Below are 15,567 nucleotides of genomic sequence, written 5' to 3'. Positions count from 1 at the left end.
GAAATTAAATCACCTTTGAAACGAAAGAGATTTCAGATTGTCAATGAGATTCAAGAAAAGAGGATGGGGCAGCTGATGGCAATTGGGAGAACAGTGTGAAGTCCCAAGGTGCCTACTTCGAAGGGGACTGAGGCATCATTGTCCTATGTACAATGTTTCTTGTATCTTGTACCTCCTTCAGTAAATGTCTCTGTTTTTCATAGTACATGGCTGGATACTTCTGGACAGACCTCACATAGTTTTTTGGGCTGAATCCATAATAGAGTGAAAAAGGTTGAGAAAAAATAGACACATATCAGAAAAATAAAAGATGATCATAGCATCTGTGGGTAATAAGGGATGGTATATGAGTGAGTCAGCATAATAGATACAGCTTGAGCTGGACTAGAAAAGTGAGGCTGGCACCCCAGAGCTATACCACCCATAGAGCAGGCCCAGCCCAACGTGGTGACTTGAATTTAAATTAATTGAAATGAAACATGACTTAAAAGTCAATTCCTCAGTGGCACTGGCCACATCACAAGTACTCACTGTTCACGTTGCAAGTAGTAAATAATTGCATGTAGGTAGTAGCTGCCTACCCTACTGGACAAAGAAGATTATAGAACAAGTCCACCATTGCAGACAATTCTATGATATGCAGAGTTCTAAAGAAATGATGAGAGAAAGAGGAGATTTGAAATTTGTTTCAAAGAACAAAAAGAATTAAAAGAGATTATTTTATTTCATAGTGACCATGACTTATAGCTTTATAGTTTTCGATACTTCCCAGGTCATCAGAATTAGCATATATTACTGTAGAAAATTATGCTATTGTTTTGTAATGAGAATATACAGCTGTCTTCTCATTCTAACTCTATTCTCAGCAACTCTCTTACTTACTGTCTCTTCTACAACAGCCCAGTCCTAACCCCGCAAGCTCAATCTTCGTTGGCTTTTGATTTCTTCTCCACTTTTACTATGTTATGTGCTAGCTACCTCATTTCTCAGTAGGTCATTTAATGTGTTATCTTTGATTATGTAAGTTTCAATACACAGTTTGAAATTTAAGTAATTTGAAAAAGAGAAAACTATTATAAATCTTGAGTGCACCAACTATATAAAAATAAATTCATACCATTTAATATACTTTTAATATTCTATATGCTGGAGACTAATTTCTATCACCACTATTCATCATACTTGAAGTACTGTAAAAGAAAATCATAACATTTGTTTTCATTCTTTGACATTTTTTTTCTGACTCTGACTTTCTTGTAGACCAAAACCCAGAAAGGAAGTAAGTCACACTGAGGAACGTGACCACTCAAAGGCAACTTCATTGGGAGAAACCAGAGGAATAGACACCTCAGACTCATTCTCTCCCCTCCCTTCAGTCCCCTGGTGGCTTCTCCCCACAGCTCTGCATTTCCAAAAAGTCCCCAGATTATGCCGTTGTTAATAGTCTGAGGACCATACTTAGAGAACATTGCACTAGAATAACCTGAAGAGCTTTTTAAAAATCATAATACCCAATTAGCCATGCTAATTTCATCAAAATGTCTAAAAAAATTGTAAAGGTTCTAGATGAGTCCAGTGTGCAGGTAATTTTGAGAATCACTGGTATAGACTAAGAACAAAAATAATTAACTGGGAATTCTAAACATATGAATCTAAAATTTCAAGCACAAATCCATTCTTTCTTTTGGTTAAATATCTATAACTTACGAACTTCAGAATAAAATATGTAATATATATGTATGAGCATGTGTGTGTGTTTGTGTACATGGTACATTATATGTGTTTGGTGTGCATAAATTAGTTTTAATTAATCCTTAAAAAAAGTATTTAACATTTTGAAACTCTAATTAGGAATGCATATTCTCTAGGAGGCTACTAGAAGGGCTTTAAATATTCCTGCCTGTATCCACACAAGCAAGTATGTCAATTTGCATAAGGAATATTAGAACTAGTTTTTCACTGGTTAAATGAATGGTGGTCAGGATATGAGGTTTGGCCATAAATATTGTATAACCAATTCAAGTTTCTAGCTAGCTCAGAAGCCCACACAGTCTGCAAGGGCACTCTTATGCCTAGTACTCCACTCATCTTCTGTCCTTCAATTTACAGAGGCTCATATAACCAAATCTGTTTAGATGATTGCCTGATCCTGGTATCAGAACACATATTGTCATACCCGAGTCAAGTAAAACCTTTCACGTACCATCGATGCAAGTTATTGGTCAGAATGCCCCAAAAAGGGTTAAGACTACACTATTTTTTAGGGTTTGTATTTTACCAACTTGAACACTTCATTTGTTCAAGCATGATTACAGAATGGTTTTGCTTTTTTCTTGACCCATCAAGGTCACAGAGTAACCCTGTCTGGAGTTGATGCTCTGTGGAATTGTTTATGTTCAACAGGTGAATGACACAGCCTAACTTTGAGTGTCAGGCCAGCTCCTGGCAACACCAAGGCCTCCCTGCTCCTGCAAAATCAGTCCCTCTTTTATCAGTTATATGGAAACATAAACCAAGGAATATAACCTAATGTGGGATTTCATAAAGACGTCCTTGAGAAACTGACATATGAACTGAGAGTTTAAATACTAAAAGGTCTTCTGTTGCCACAGCCCAGTGGTTCATTTGCTCTTTTCTTCTGTGGTCTTCCAATCACCAATACTATTTCTTCCCACAATTGAATTATGCATAGAAAGCACACATCAAAACCAGCTTCTTGTATGATTCCAAATCTTTGCTAACGTAAGAGCACTCCATGGCTGTGGATTTTCTATGGGTAGTATCTGTTAAAATTTTCTTGTGAGAAAATGTATAATGATGATGATGATGATGATGATGATGCCTGTTCAATTTAAAGGTAAAGTCAATGGTAAATAATGCATACACATAAAGAACTACAGATGTTTAAAGAAACCACAGATTATTGGACAAGAAATAAAATAATCTAATGTTTCCTTTCAAAATTATGCTTCTAACTAGAGTTAAATATTAAAAAATGAGTTGAGTTGAATTTTGATACCTGAAAAAAGGTGAAAAAGAAAACATTTCCTATTTTCCTTTATTTCAAATCTTGTTAGTATAAGTGATTTTTAAAAATGTTTATCCTGCTGCAGAATTGATAAACCCTCCTACAAAATTCATCTGATCAAAATATTCAAGTCTCACACAGTTCCATATCTTCAAAAGACTTTAGGAGGTTAGAGAAAATTAAAGCCTTGGGTTGATGGGGTGAACATCCCTCCTGCTATTAGGCTGAATAATAGATGATGTAAATGAACCCTTCCATAATCCAGTGAAATGGAGGCACCCCTCTGAGAACTGGCTATGCATCTCTACTGGGAAGAGTGTACCCTCATCTTAGATGCGGAGAGCTGGTGAGGGAGGATCTGGATAATTATGCAATGAGTAGTTTGGGACATTTCTTCCTACTTGTGGTTTGGATATTAGAATTCCCAGTGGCATTTTTATTTTAAATATGTAATTCCAAGGACACACTATGGTAACAGTAGAACATGACAAATGGGTTATTTTGCATTTTTCTGGCATCAGTGTACATCTCAAACAGTCATTGTTATTTTTGTTACAAGTTCAGATTTGAAATCAACAAATACCTATGAGGGTCCTGTAATTGGTCGAAAATTGTGCAGAGTGCTTTTACCTCACTACCATGCCACAATGTGATGGAATAAGTAATAAGCTTGGTGTTTGGAAGAAGAGTCAATAAGGGACAATAATCTTCTATACATAAAATTTAGTAAAGTGGAGTCCTGCTGATAGTGATAAGCCAAGCATATGAAACAGCACAGGAACCTCATCTGTGATCTAGAGACAATCTTCAAAGCACATTTAGTAGGGTTCAGAATTACTGCTAATTCATTCAGAGATCCAAACATGCAAATCCACATAGTAGATCTCTTTTACAGATATGGAGTCTGAACACAGTTTAAACGCAAATCAATTTCATACACACTCATAAAAATGTCAGTGTAATTACAGGTTACCAAATCCTCTGCACAGCGTTTAAGAACCAGCCTGAGAACAAAGGTGCTAATCGTTCTCCAAGCTACAAAAGAACACAAATACCTAAAAATCTAATTCTTTCCCAGTACAACATACAGTAGTAGGTATCTCGAAGTCAAAACACTCTTAGACTTCACGTTTCTTTTATACTGCCAAGGATTTGCCAACATATACAATCAGACACTTTTCAATGTTGTACATTTGACTAATTAAAATTTCTACAAGCCAGTCAGAAGAGCAGCCTCAGCAGCAGAGAGGCAGGCGACCCTGGCTGACAGGAATGCCACAGTGAGACAGGATCCTCTGAAACCTCTGTTTTCTTTTTTCCACTGCTCTATTTTGCATATATACAAGTGAATTTGCTCAATAGTTCTGTTTTTGGAAATAATTATTTTGCTCTATATATTTAAAAAGGACAAAAATATGTGAACATTTATTTTGGCTGCTTTATTGTGAGGTATAGGTATTAATATGTCAGATACTATTAGTTGCTATCTGACATACCAAACATAAATAAACAGGGAAGCAGGCTCAAGATTCTCACCAGTTCTGGAAAACAAAGGAACGTGACGGTAACCTGCAAAAGGAATCATATCTAATTAGAACACGAAAAATAAATTAACCAGCAAAGGCCCTTATAGTGCTACTGAGAAAGAATACATCTTTACTAAGCATACCATAAAAACTCTGACTGCATAGTTATGTTCATCTTGTATATTAATTTTCCAAAAAATGAAATATATAAGTTTCCATTCTGACTTCCTACAGAGTAACACTGAGGACACAGCTCATGCCTCTCCACCTTCCAAGTGCAACATCTCCAAAATTAGCCACCACCCTTCTGTGTCAGACTCTGCTCCCTGGGTCCATCTCAGATGGTGTTACAGAAGGAAAGGCACTGAGACGAGGTAATTGGAAGTACAATGTAAATCAACCCACAAGGTGACTGCAATACACAGGCAGCCCTGAAAAGAGTCAAAAAAGGATCATCTTGGGTTCCCAGTCTCTTCTCAGGTAGGAAGAATAAGTCACTGTTTCTCCCTTCTCTTTGATTCCCATTCTTCACGTTTATGGTCATCGTGACCATTCCTACTGAAAGAAAAACTCCATGATCCCCAGAAAGAAATGCTCATACATGCCAAGTTTGTCTAATTAGTCTTCCTAGAGACTCTGCACTTCAATCTCACCTTCCATGTGAGAATATATTTCTGTGATCCCACTGAGAGAAAACATGTGTCAATACATAAAATTTCCATAGAGCTGTCATGGATGGAGCTATTTGTAATAAGTATGTCTTTAGTAATTTCAAGTTATAATTAGCTGTCAATTGTCTTACTTTTAGGAATATTACCTTTGCTCATGCATAGAACTGGTAAAGTATATTGCCCAAGCAATTCATTTCCAGCTATTAAATTTTGATTTTCCACTGCAAAACGTATCAATGCCAACTCTGGCACCTGAATAATAAATGTAAATGTTTCATTCCATCTTGGACTAAAAGCTGAAACATAAAGGAATAGATAGAATTAAAGAATCATAGACTCTATTTCTAGGGAAAAATTCATAATATCTGTTTTTCAAAATTTTTTCTTTAATACTTTAATAACAATAACTTGTGTTTTAGAGCACTTCAATTTTTAATGCACCTATTGAGAAAATAATGACAATAACAATATTTATTGGGTGTTCACTATTGCTGGGCAATGCTAAGAATTTTAGGTAGATAAATTCTACCTAAAGGTAGAATCAAGAGGATCACTTGATCCTCTCATGGACATCATCGGGGTTATTACTATCCACATTCACAGATGAAAAAAACTGAGCCAGAAAGATGCTATATAAATTTTTAAGGGTTTCACATACACAGCCATTAAGTGATAGGTCAAGAATTCAAGCAAATAGAGTCAAAGTTCAGAGCAGAAACGTTTAATCATTATGCAACATGACTGCTGTGTTTACACATTTCATTAACAAAGAATTGAGCATGAAGCAGTAACGTCATTTTTCTATACCAGGTCTTACCATAGACAGAGTGCTCCATGGATAGTTGTTGGACTGAAAGCTAGATATTAAGTGTCAAAAGCCAGCTCTTATTCATTTGTTTGACTAAGTATTCGTTTTAAAAGACCAAAGTTGAATTCCCAGTCAGGATGGTAGCATAGGTAAACATGGCTCACCTCCTCCCACAACCACAGCAAAATCATAACTAAAATAGAGAACAACCATCACACGGAACTGTCAACAATCCAGCTGAATAGAAGTCTGAAAACTACAGAATTAAAGAAGCCACATCCATCCAGACCTGGTAGGAGGAATGGGCTGGTCCCACATTCACATGTGGTGGATAAAAATTCAGGAGGGATATCTCAGGAGCAAGGAGTCCCAGCCCCACACCAGACCCCCCCAGCCCAAAGTTCTAGTGCCAGGAAGATGAGACCCCATAACTTATGGCTGCAAAAACCAGTAGGAATTGAGTCTATGAAAGAAACTTCCAGAGTCCCAAGCAGTTCCTCTTGAAGAATGCACAAACAGATTTACTCAGACTCACTCCCTCTGAGCTCCAACACCAAGGTAGCAGCTTGAAAGGCACAAGTGGCACATAGGGAGGAACTGAAGCATCTGGTATCAAGGCAAGAACCGGTGGACAACTTTCTCCTAGACAGAAAGGGAGGCAGAGGCCATTGTCCCTTTTCTGAACCCTCCTCCCCCAGAACCACAGAGCCAGCAGGCTGGTGCCATATCTGATATTCTATCAACCTGGCTAACACTGTTTGCCTAACCCTGGAGATCCCCAGAGACTCCACCTCACCCAACTTACAGGCCCACCCAAGCTGCCTTTTCATACGAATGGCTGCTCTTGGCTCATGTTTCACAGCTTTCTAAATCTTCTCAAACAAGCCGTGCCAGCCTCAGTGAACCCACAGCCCTCATACCTCTTGTTAAGTGGCTCCAACCTAGGCACTAGCAGCAACCAGTCCAGATTCAGCTTAGTTTTGCCTGGGAATTTCCAAGCCCAGAAAAAGTAGCAGCCATCTCACATTGCTTTATAGCTCAGGCAGAGTGGTCCGGGACCAAACACAGGTGGGGCCTGACTATGGCCTGCACTGCCCAGGAAACCCCAGAGCCTGTACACCCACCCAGTGGACAGCTACAGACCACATTATAACACCACTACCCTGCCCCTACACAGCTGAGCCTCCACAGAAGGCAGAAGTTGGTGGTCAATGGTCACATCCAGACCTTGCAGCTGACTGGTGCAGTAAATCCTTCCCATTTGCTTGCAAATATCAGGCAAGGCTCAACTACAAGAGGAGGGGTATACTCAGCCCATACAAAGAGCACACCTCAAGTACGCAGCTTGGGTGATAGGGGAGGCTGTGTCACTGGGCCTTATGTCAATAACTTTCTTTCTTTGAGTTATATCACCCCAAAAATTGAAGAATCTGTGGCTAATTATACATTATCCACATTTTCTAGGGTACGTCTGTGATCACAAGTGCACATTTACTAGTCAGTTATCCAGGATGCAGTCTATGCCCAGAAAATATTAAACTAATTGACTCATGCTGAAATAATGGTTGTATTACCTTATCCTAAGAAGAAAAGTAACCCCATAAAGGGCCAGGCTTCAGAGTCAGTTCTTTATAGACACTGCAAAATATCTGCACAAAATTCTTATGTTGATCTATTCTACTTCCTCTGTGTTCCTACTTCACTCCATCTAACCTCTCCCTGCCACAAACACACACATCAAATGTATTATATGTGAAAGTCATTTTAGTCATTAAAAATGTTAAACATAATACCAAATTTGATAGTTATGAATGTAGTTTTCCCTAGCATGACCAAAAATAATACTTTTACACCTTATCCAAATGGGATATTTTCTTCCGAGATGCTCATGTTTTTCATTGCACTACCATTACCCTAGTAACTAAGGTGCCTTGGAATCCCTCTTGTCCAGAAATCTAAACTTTTATTGCCTCTGGTCTTCTTTACTTGCATCCTCCATTCATCTTCTGATGCCACAGTCCTTCCTTATAACTTGACTTCTACATCCTCTAAATGTCAAATTATATCCTGACTCTATTTTGTATTTCTCATTGACCTCTCTTACACTTCTTTCTATCTAATCTGCAGAAATAGCAGGGACATAACATTAACAGAGCAGAGTTATATCTCTGCTTAATTTTTTTTTTCATTTTCTATAAAAAAGAACAATTCTAACACCTTGTCATGATTTTCATGATTTTTCATGACTAACCCCAATAGAAGGTTCTTATTTTATCACACTGATCTTTCTCAGTAACCTATATTCCACTTATTTTGAACTTCTTTACTTTTCCTCAGCATGTTTGAATTTTATCCTCTCCATGGTTTAGCACTCATATTATTCCTTTTGCCTTAAATGTTCTTATCCTCAATATCTGTAAAAAAATTCTACTCATTTTCCAAGAACTATCTCCAAATTTGCCCCTACCACTACAATTCTTTGTACTTTCCTTAAAGCACATACAATTCTTTACCATAAAAGTTTTACTTGTAACTCAATTTCCTTACTGAACTGTAAGCTATTTATAATAGAGTTAGTTGGGACATACCTAATAATAAACTTAAGAAACCAAGCTTTTTAAGTTTCTTGATACTTAGCACCAGGCTTTTAACATAATTGGCTCAGTAACATTTGAAGAACCAAATTGAACTTCTGCAAAAGTAGGCCCATAAAACACAAAGGATATTATAGTATTCTAAGAGGTGCCCTGAATAGATAAATGCTCTCTGTGCACTTCACAATGAAGAGTCAAGTAGGAGGACAGACAGAACAACAGATAGATTACTAAAAGCTTCCTAACGTTAGTAGTCAACAATCGCAGATGCTGCTATTGTAATGTGCCTTCAACTCTAAGCGGTACCAATTAAGTCATCACCAATGTCCTTTCCATTGATAGCACAGTATGAGAAGCAAAACTTCCCAAATCTCTTTTTCCATGTTGCACTAGGCATCATGCTGGAGCAGTATTCAGGGAGTAGGCTGATAGTGAGCATCATAGAGAATTATCACCACACAAGAAGAAAAAGACTAATAAAACTTCATGTGCTTTTCTTCAGTGCCATTTAGCCTGGAGCATATTTCCAGACTCTAAAGTAAAGTCCACTATGCTTTGGGAATATCAACTCAAAGAAGATTCTAGACCCAAGGATCAATTCCAAGGTTTCCTCCAAGGTGATCCTGACTAAGGGTCCATCCCAGGAACCTCTATTTTTCTAACTCCCCTAATGACTTCAACCTCAGAGAAGAAATGACAATGTCAGCACTGTGCTGCATAAAGTATTATGAGATGCTGGCACACTGAAAATCTCACCAGAGTCATTTCTTCCATTCCTACTTTTCCCTTCTAGCAAAAATGGCTGAATTATGAATCCAAATATTGCATGAGTAGGTTTCTATGACATCCTTAGCCTGAGTCAGGAGCCACAGACCTTCACCTAAAATAATTCAAGCAGTGAAGTAAAAATGTGTAACTGCTGTATCAGAATAATCAGAGGCTAGAAGCTAATTTTGCAACCATCAAAACATCTCTCTTCATTCAGTGATTTTGGAGAAACATAAAAAGAAGGTAAAAGTGAAAAAAAAGTAATATTTTTTCAGGTCAGATAATTTTTTTGTAGCTGTAATTTGAAAACATATCTAAATAAAACATGAAGTCATTATCAAATTGTTTTTTGCTGTATATAACATTTTCATTACCTTGAACATAATGCAAAGCCTTTGCCTTATGAATAATAAATATATATCAAGACTCTATCAACATATAATTTATAAGCTTTCCAACAAAATGTCTGATAAAAGTTCAATAAAATGTATTAGGAGCTCACCATTTTTTTTAATTACGCGGGTCTGCTGCTTAGATTGATCATCCGGAACACCAAAAATTTCTATAATCACTAATGTGTCGGCTTTGTTAGATAATGAGCGACTACTGGAAGGCAACTGGATACCACTGATCACCTGCACAAAGGTATTTGGAAACAAGAATGTAACAGAATATCAGACTGCATCACTAATTAATGTCAAAATAAAATAGTGTTCTAAAAAAATGACAGATTTGTAAGTCAGTTTCCTTAAAAAAACTGGAAGTGTAAAATAATGCAAAATTTAAATTTTAACTCTTTTATCTTTAGGTATCAATAAATAAATACCAGAAACATGTCTAAATTATTCCCTTTTACCAATATGTGATTATAGTAGAATCCACATTGTCCAGGCTTAATGGCTCAACATGTGGTTTTATTTTAAAAGCATTTGTTATAATCGCTTTAAAAAATGCTTAAAGGCCTTGGTATGGTCACCTTCTACTGTAATTCAAGCTGAGTTATTCTGGTAACATGAACTAATTTCAAATTTATACTGTATATGTACAGCAAAAATTAGAAGCAATATCAATACTACTTCTGAAAGGCAAGGGAAAAAATCTCAACTGCCTAGAAAGCATTTTAACATTGTAATTTACATGTTTAGATAATTAATCACACATTTTCTATTATCCATTGTCTATATTACCATAAGTAACCTGAGTCAAACAAAATCCATCATTTCATATGCATATTAATGACTAGATATCGGGAAAATGCTTAACAAAATGATTAATAATAGTTGTGTTATAAGTCAAGCTTGAAAATAATGTACCTAACTCAAAACTCTTTGTTTGAAGATGACAAAGAGTAAACCAAAAATGCTGAATGACATCATCAAGGACATAAGAAAGCTCATAAAACTATATCTCTTTTGATTCCTAAGTCATGCCCTCCAGAATCTGTGCATCACAAAGTAATCACAAAGCTCCCTAGAATGATCGAAGCAGGAGGGAAGACCCACATGGCTAGAGCAGCAGCTTTCTGGAAAAATTATTAACCCCATCTGCCTCACACTGTGTTATTTGCACCCCTACATGAGACCCTTTATAAAACAAACAGATGGCAATTGTAAACACCTGTGCATACAAGCTATCTTCCATCATTACTTTCTCAGTAAATGAACATGTATGTTCTCTTTATTATTCTCAAAATGAAAAAGAAATCATACATTCAATTAACCCACATGTACTGAGCATGCAGTTTGTGTCAGGCACTGTGGATCAGGATTGAACAAAACACAGTCCTTATCCTTAAAAGACCCTCAGTCAAACGGGAGAGAATGACAAGTACTACAAATAAATTAACAATTATAATACAGTGTGGTAAGTGCCTACTATGTGCATGCATAGGGTGTTGTGAAAAACAGAAGGAAACTACAAAATGAAAATGAAGCATAATTAAGTGTAAGAAAAAACTTCCCCCAAGAAAGTGACCCTTAGTCCCATAAAATAAGTCAGAACACAATAGGCAGATGAAAGATGGAAAAATAATTCAGTCAAAGAAAATAGTGATATATGAAGGTGTCATCATGGACAGAAAAGTCTTCTCTATGGTTAGAGAATACAGTGCAAGGCTGGTGGTGGTCAGACACAGGGTCAGCCAAGACCCTACTAATAAAGCAGTCAGGAGACACAAATAAATATCATGTAGGCATGGTAAGCTTAGCATTGTAGCAAAATCTCTCTGATTAACTTGTGGAAGATGGATGGGGAAGACCAAGACAGGTTACCTGAAAACCCTATAGGAAACCAAAAGAATAGGTGTGATGACAGGTAACAAATTCTTCAAATAAGACTAGCAGCAAATGACGTCAGACCAAGGGAATGGAAGGAAGTCATTTAGGAGTAAGATCCATAGAATTTAGAGATGGATTGGACTTGGGAAGTGAAGTAGATGTGAAAGAGAAGAATGCCTCCTAATTTTTTAACCTGAGCTGAATCAGCAAATGACACTTCATTCAAGGTTTAAATAAAGTATATTCGACTAGAAAAGAATGTTCAGTAATTTAAGTTTGACAGAACAGTGATTAGATAGGTGGGGATTCTGGGTAGTCTATTAAAAATATACTTTTATATTCCCAAAATGAGTCCAGCTTAAAGATTTGAGCATTGTTGGTGGTTAAACCATCAATGTATATAAGAAGACACAAGGAGAACATCAAGTTTGAAAAGAGAATTAAGAAAGTGTTAGGCAACATAAATATTTTAGTGGAAGTAGAGAGAGGAACCCACAAATGAAAGTGAGAAAGAATTGCTTAGGAGGTAAAGAAAGAAGGGAACAGAAGAGCCCCAGAGGCCCAGCAAGGTTTGTGAGCAGTAAGAGATCTTAAGGGGTGGCTGATTCATGCCTTCTTCTCACGACAATGACTAGAAAAATAAATTATTGCTTAAAATAACCAGAGCAAAGCAACTTTTTGCAATTTCTTCATTCATGCAAAAAGACAACAGAAAGGCTTTTTCACATGTGGAAGGATACTGAAATAGCATCCACCTATACTATCTAAAAAGATTAACAGAAATTTAAAAGGTATTAAACACACTCAGTAGAACTCAAAATATTAATGTATACTACTCAGCTCACATAATAATCAAAAACAAAAATTTATTGACCTTTTCAATTTTGTATTAAAATTACAAAAAGGATACCAAAGTTATAATTACATTATAAAGTAAACTTAATGTAAAATACTTCACCAGATTCTAGAAGGAGTGCCAACTAATCGATTTGAGGCTGTATCCAGTGCTGTAGGCAATTTCTACCTATCCACTAGATGCCTCTATTTTGGAGTCACAAAATCCTTAACAAGCAGGAGAAAAGTCGGCTACATATTTTACTGGCACTAGTCCCTGTGGAAGGCAGAATAATTTTTGTACCACTCATCTCTGCCATACTCTCTTCCCACATTAATCTCTAGAAAACAGCTTTTAAAATTCTCAGCTGGGACAAAAGAGGTAGTGTCTGAAGTGGATGAAAAGGGTAGCCCCAATCCTGTGAGTTCACAGCACTAAAAGAAGGAGCCAAGGTGGGAAGTGTTGTGGAAGAAGTCTGCAGGTTCTAGTGTTTCCTGTCCCCTGACATCCACGTAACAGTAGCAGGGCCCAGAGAGAGCCCGTGACACTCAGTCGTGACATGAGACACAATAGAACTGACCATGGACAGCAGTATAAATACCAAAATTCCAGAATAGAATCTGAGATGATTCATACAATTCTAGGAGAAACTACTTAAATAGAAAGAGGGACCAAAAAGACCACACTCACCCAATTTATTTACAAACAACAGGTATAGATACCATCTAAAATAGAATTGCTTATAATTAAGTGAAGACAGAAAGCTAGGGATTTTCAATATTTGGTGATATTTTTATAAAGGAAACAAAATAACAGGTTATAGAAGAATAAGAAAGTTTTTGAAAAGTCTTTATGGAAACAACACATTTTAGAAAACTATGTTTGCTCTCTATGAAATTACATGGGATATAAGAAAACAAAAGATGAGAAATAGGATAAGATGACAGTAGATGGGGGAAGAGTGCTGGGTAGAAGTATAAAGCAAGCAAGAGGAGGTACATAAAGATTGGGGGGGAAAGTAATAATGCAGGTGAAAAATTCACATCTACATTAGAATCACCTACATACAGAATAAAATCAAATACAGAGGAAAAGCAAATGCAGAGGGAACAGGAAAGTGATAAAGTTGACATGAATTAGTATACAGGAACAGAAGACTCTCAAGGAAATCCTATGAACACTGCCTTTTTAGTTTCTAAGTAATCAGCAATATTCAGAGACGTTAGGGGGTGAAACTGTGAACTGCAGAAGTCCGATGCTGAGATTGATGAAAAGTAAATAGCTCCTAGAATTTCCTAGTAAAACTCCATAAAGTTAAGGAAGGAAAAAAGAGCATATCTACAAGGTAATGAATGAGCTGACCACAGGCTTCTCCATCACAATCAATATTAAATGCCTGAAGACCATGGAATAATATAAACAAACCTCAGAGAGCAGAAAGTTTTCACCTCAATATTTCTGTTCACAGGCTGGTAATCATTGATGCACAAAGTCAACAGAAAGACATTTTTAGCTATGGGAGGATGCTAAAACACCAGTCACCTATATAATACCTAAAAAGATCAACAAAAACTTAAAAAGCATTAAAGGAAATCAATGGAACTCAAAGTATTAATGTATACTACCTAACATAATAACCAAAAAAAAAGGAAAAAGTTATTAACCTTACCCTTATCATAAGTGTAACTGGATTGCTGTCTTCTGGTGTTTTATTTGGATTAAAGTCTGTTTCAGTATCTCTTAGGAATTGTGGTTTCAAAATATATCCAGAATTACCATTATCCAAAAATTTCCCATTTTGAATGTCCATAGGCAGACCAGGGGTCTGGAAATTTAAGGCCACTGTGAGAAAAGAAGTATTGTGACATTGTCAGAAAATATAGAGAATAGCTAAAAGAAACAAGTTAATAGATACACTGAAACCTAATCATGGGTTGTATATCCTCAAACATGTTAAAACAAGTCTCATTAGTCAAATAAGTCATGATTTATAAGCATTTCCTCCTGTCATGTCTATATTAACATATGATAGTGAGTTGCAAAGTTTAATCGGTAAATTATTTGATAGTTTTGTGTCAAAAAAACAAAATGCCATACAATATAAATTAAGAATAGCAATGCTGAACTACATCAAATTAAAAAGCTTCTGCATGGCTAAATGAAAAGGGAACTGACTGTATGGGAGAAAATATTTGCCAATGATACCTCGGACAAAGGTTTAATCTCCAAGCCATATAAAGAACTCACAGAACTCAACACCAGGAAGACAAACAATCCAAGCAAAAAATGGGCAGAGGACCTGATTAGACACTTCTCCAAGGAGAACATGCAGAGGGCCCATACACATATGAAAAAAGATGCTCAACATCACTAGCCACCAGAAAGATGCAAATGGAAACTACAATGAGATATCACCTCACACCTGTCAGAATGGCTATCATTAGTAAATCAACAAATAGCAAGTGTTGGAGAGGATGTGGAGAAAAGAGAATGCTTGTGCACTGTTATTGGGAATGCAGACTGGTGCAGCCACTATGAAAAACAGTATGGAATCTCCTCAAAATATTAAAAACAGAACTGCCTTACAACACATCAATTTCACTGCTGGGAATACAGTTAAGAATCCTGAAACACCAATTCAAAGGAACCTATGCACCCCAATGTTTATAACAGCACTATCTATAATAACCAAGTATTGGAAGCAGCCTAAGTGCCCATCAGTAGAAGAATAGATTAAAAAACTGTGATTCATCTACATAATGGAAATCTATGCAAGAGAAAGAAAGAAGAAGGAAGTCATATCCTTTGCAACAGCATGGATGGAACTGGAGACTATTATGCTAAGTGAAATAAGCCAGTTGGTGAAAGACAAATACCATATGGTATCACTTATAAAAGGAATCATTCTAATGAACAAAATAAACTAATGTGCAAAACAGAACCAGAGACATGGAAACAGGGAATAGACTGACAGCTGCCAGGGAATAGACTGGTAGGGGGAAGGGTGGAAAGAAGGGGAATGGAGTAGTCAGAACATGTATGAATGACCCATGGACATGAA

At 36.7% G+C, this 15,567-nt stretch overlaps 1 protein-coding gene across 1 annotated transcript in view; it reads right to left on the bottom strand.

Moving 5' to 3' along the window:
* Positions 1–4,511: 4,511 nt before the first annotated feature.
* The window catches only part of PLCZ1 (phospholipase C zeta 1), a 28,949-nt gene continuing 17,893 nt past the window's right edge, over positions 4,512–15,567 (bottom strand). Inside the window, exons 8-11 of the mRNA XM_045830096.1 lie at positions 14,176–14,348; positions 9,898–10,030; positions 5,372–5,521; positions 4,512–4,597 (exon numbers count right to left, since the gene is read on the bottom strand). Coding sequence (XP_045686052.1) covers positions 4,512–4,597; positions 5,372–5,521; positions 9,898–10,030; positions 14,176–14,348 — 542 coding nt within the window. The remainder of the gene's footprint in view (positions 4,598–5,371; positions 5,522–9,897; positions 10,031–14,175; positions 14,349–15,567) is intronic.

Source organism: Phyllostomus hastatus, unplaced genomic scaffold (genome assembly GCF_019186645.2).
Source record: "Phyllostomus hastatus isolate PE091 unplaced genomic scaffold, TTU_PhHast_1.1 phas_scaffold_93, whole genome shotgun sequence".
Taxonomy (NCBI): Eukaryota; Metazoa; Chordata; class Mammalia; order Chiroptera; family Phyllostomidae; genus Phyllostomus; species Phyllostomus hastatus.
Note: the sequence above shows the minus strand (reverse complement) of the source record. Positions and strands in the feature narration are given on the sequence as shown.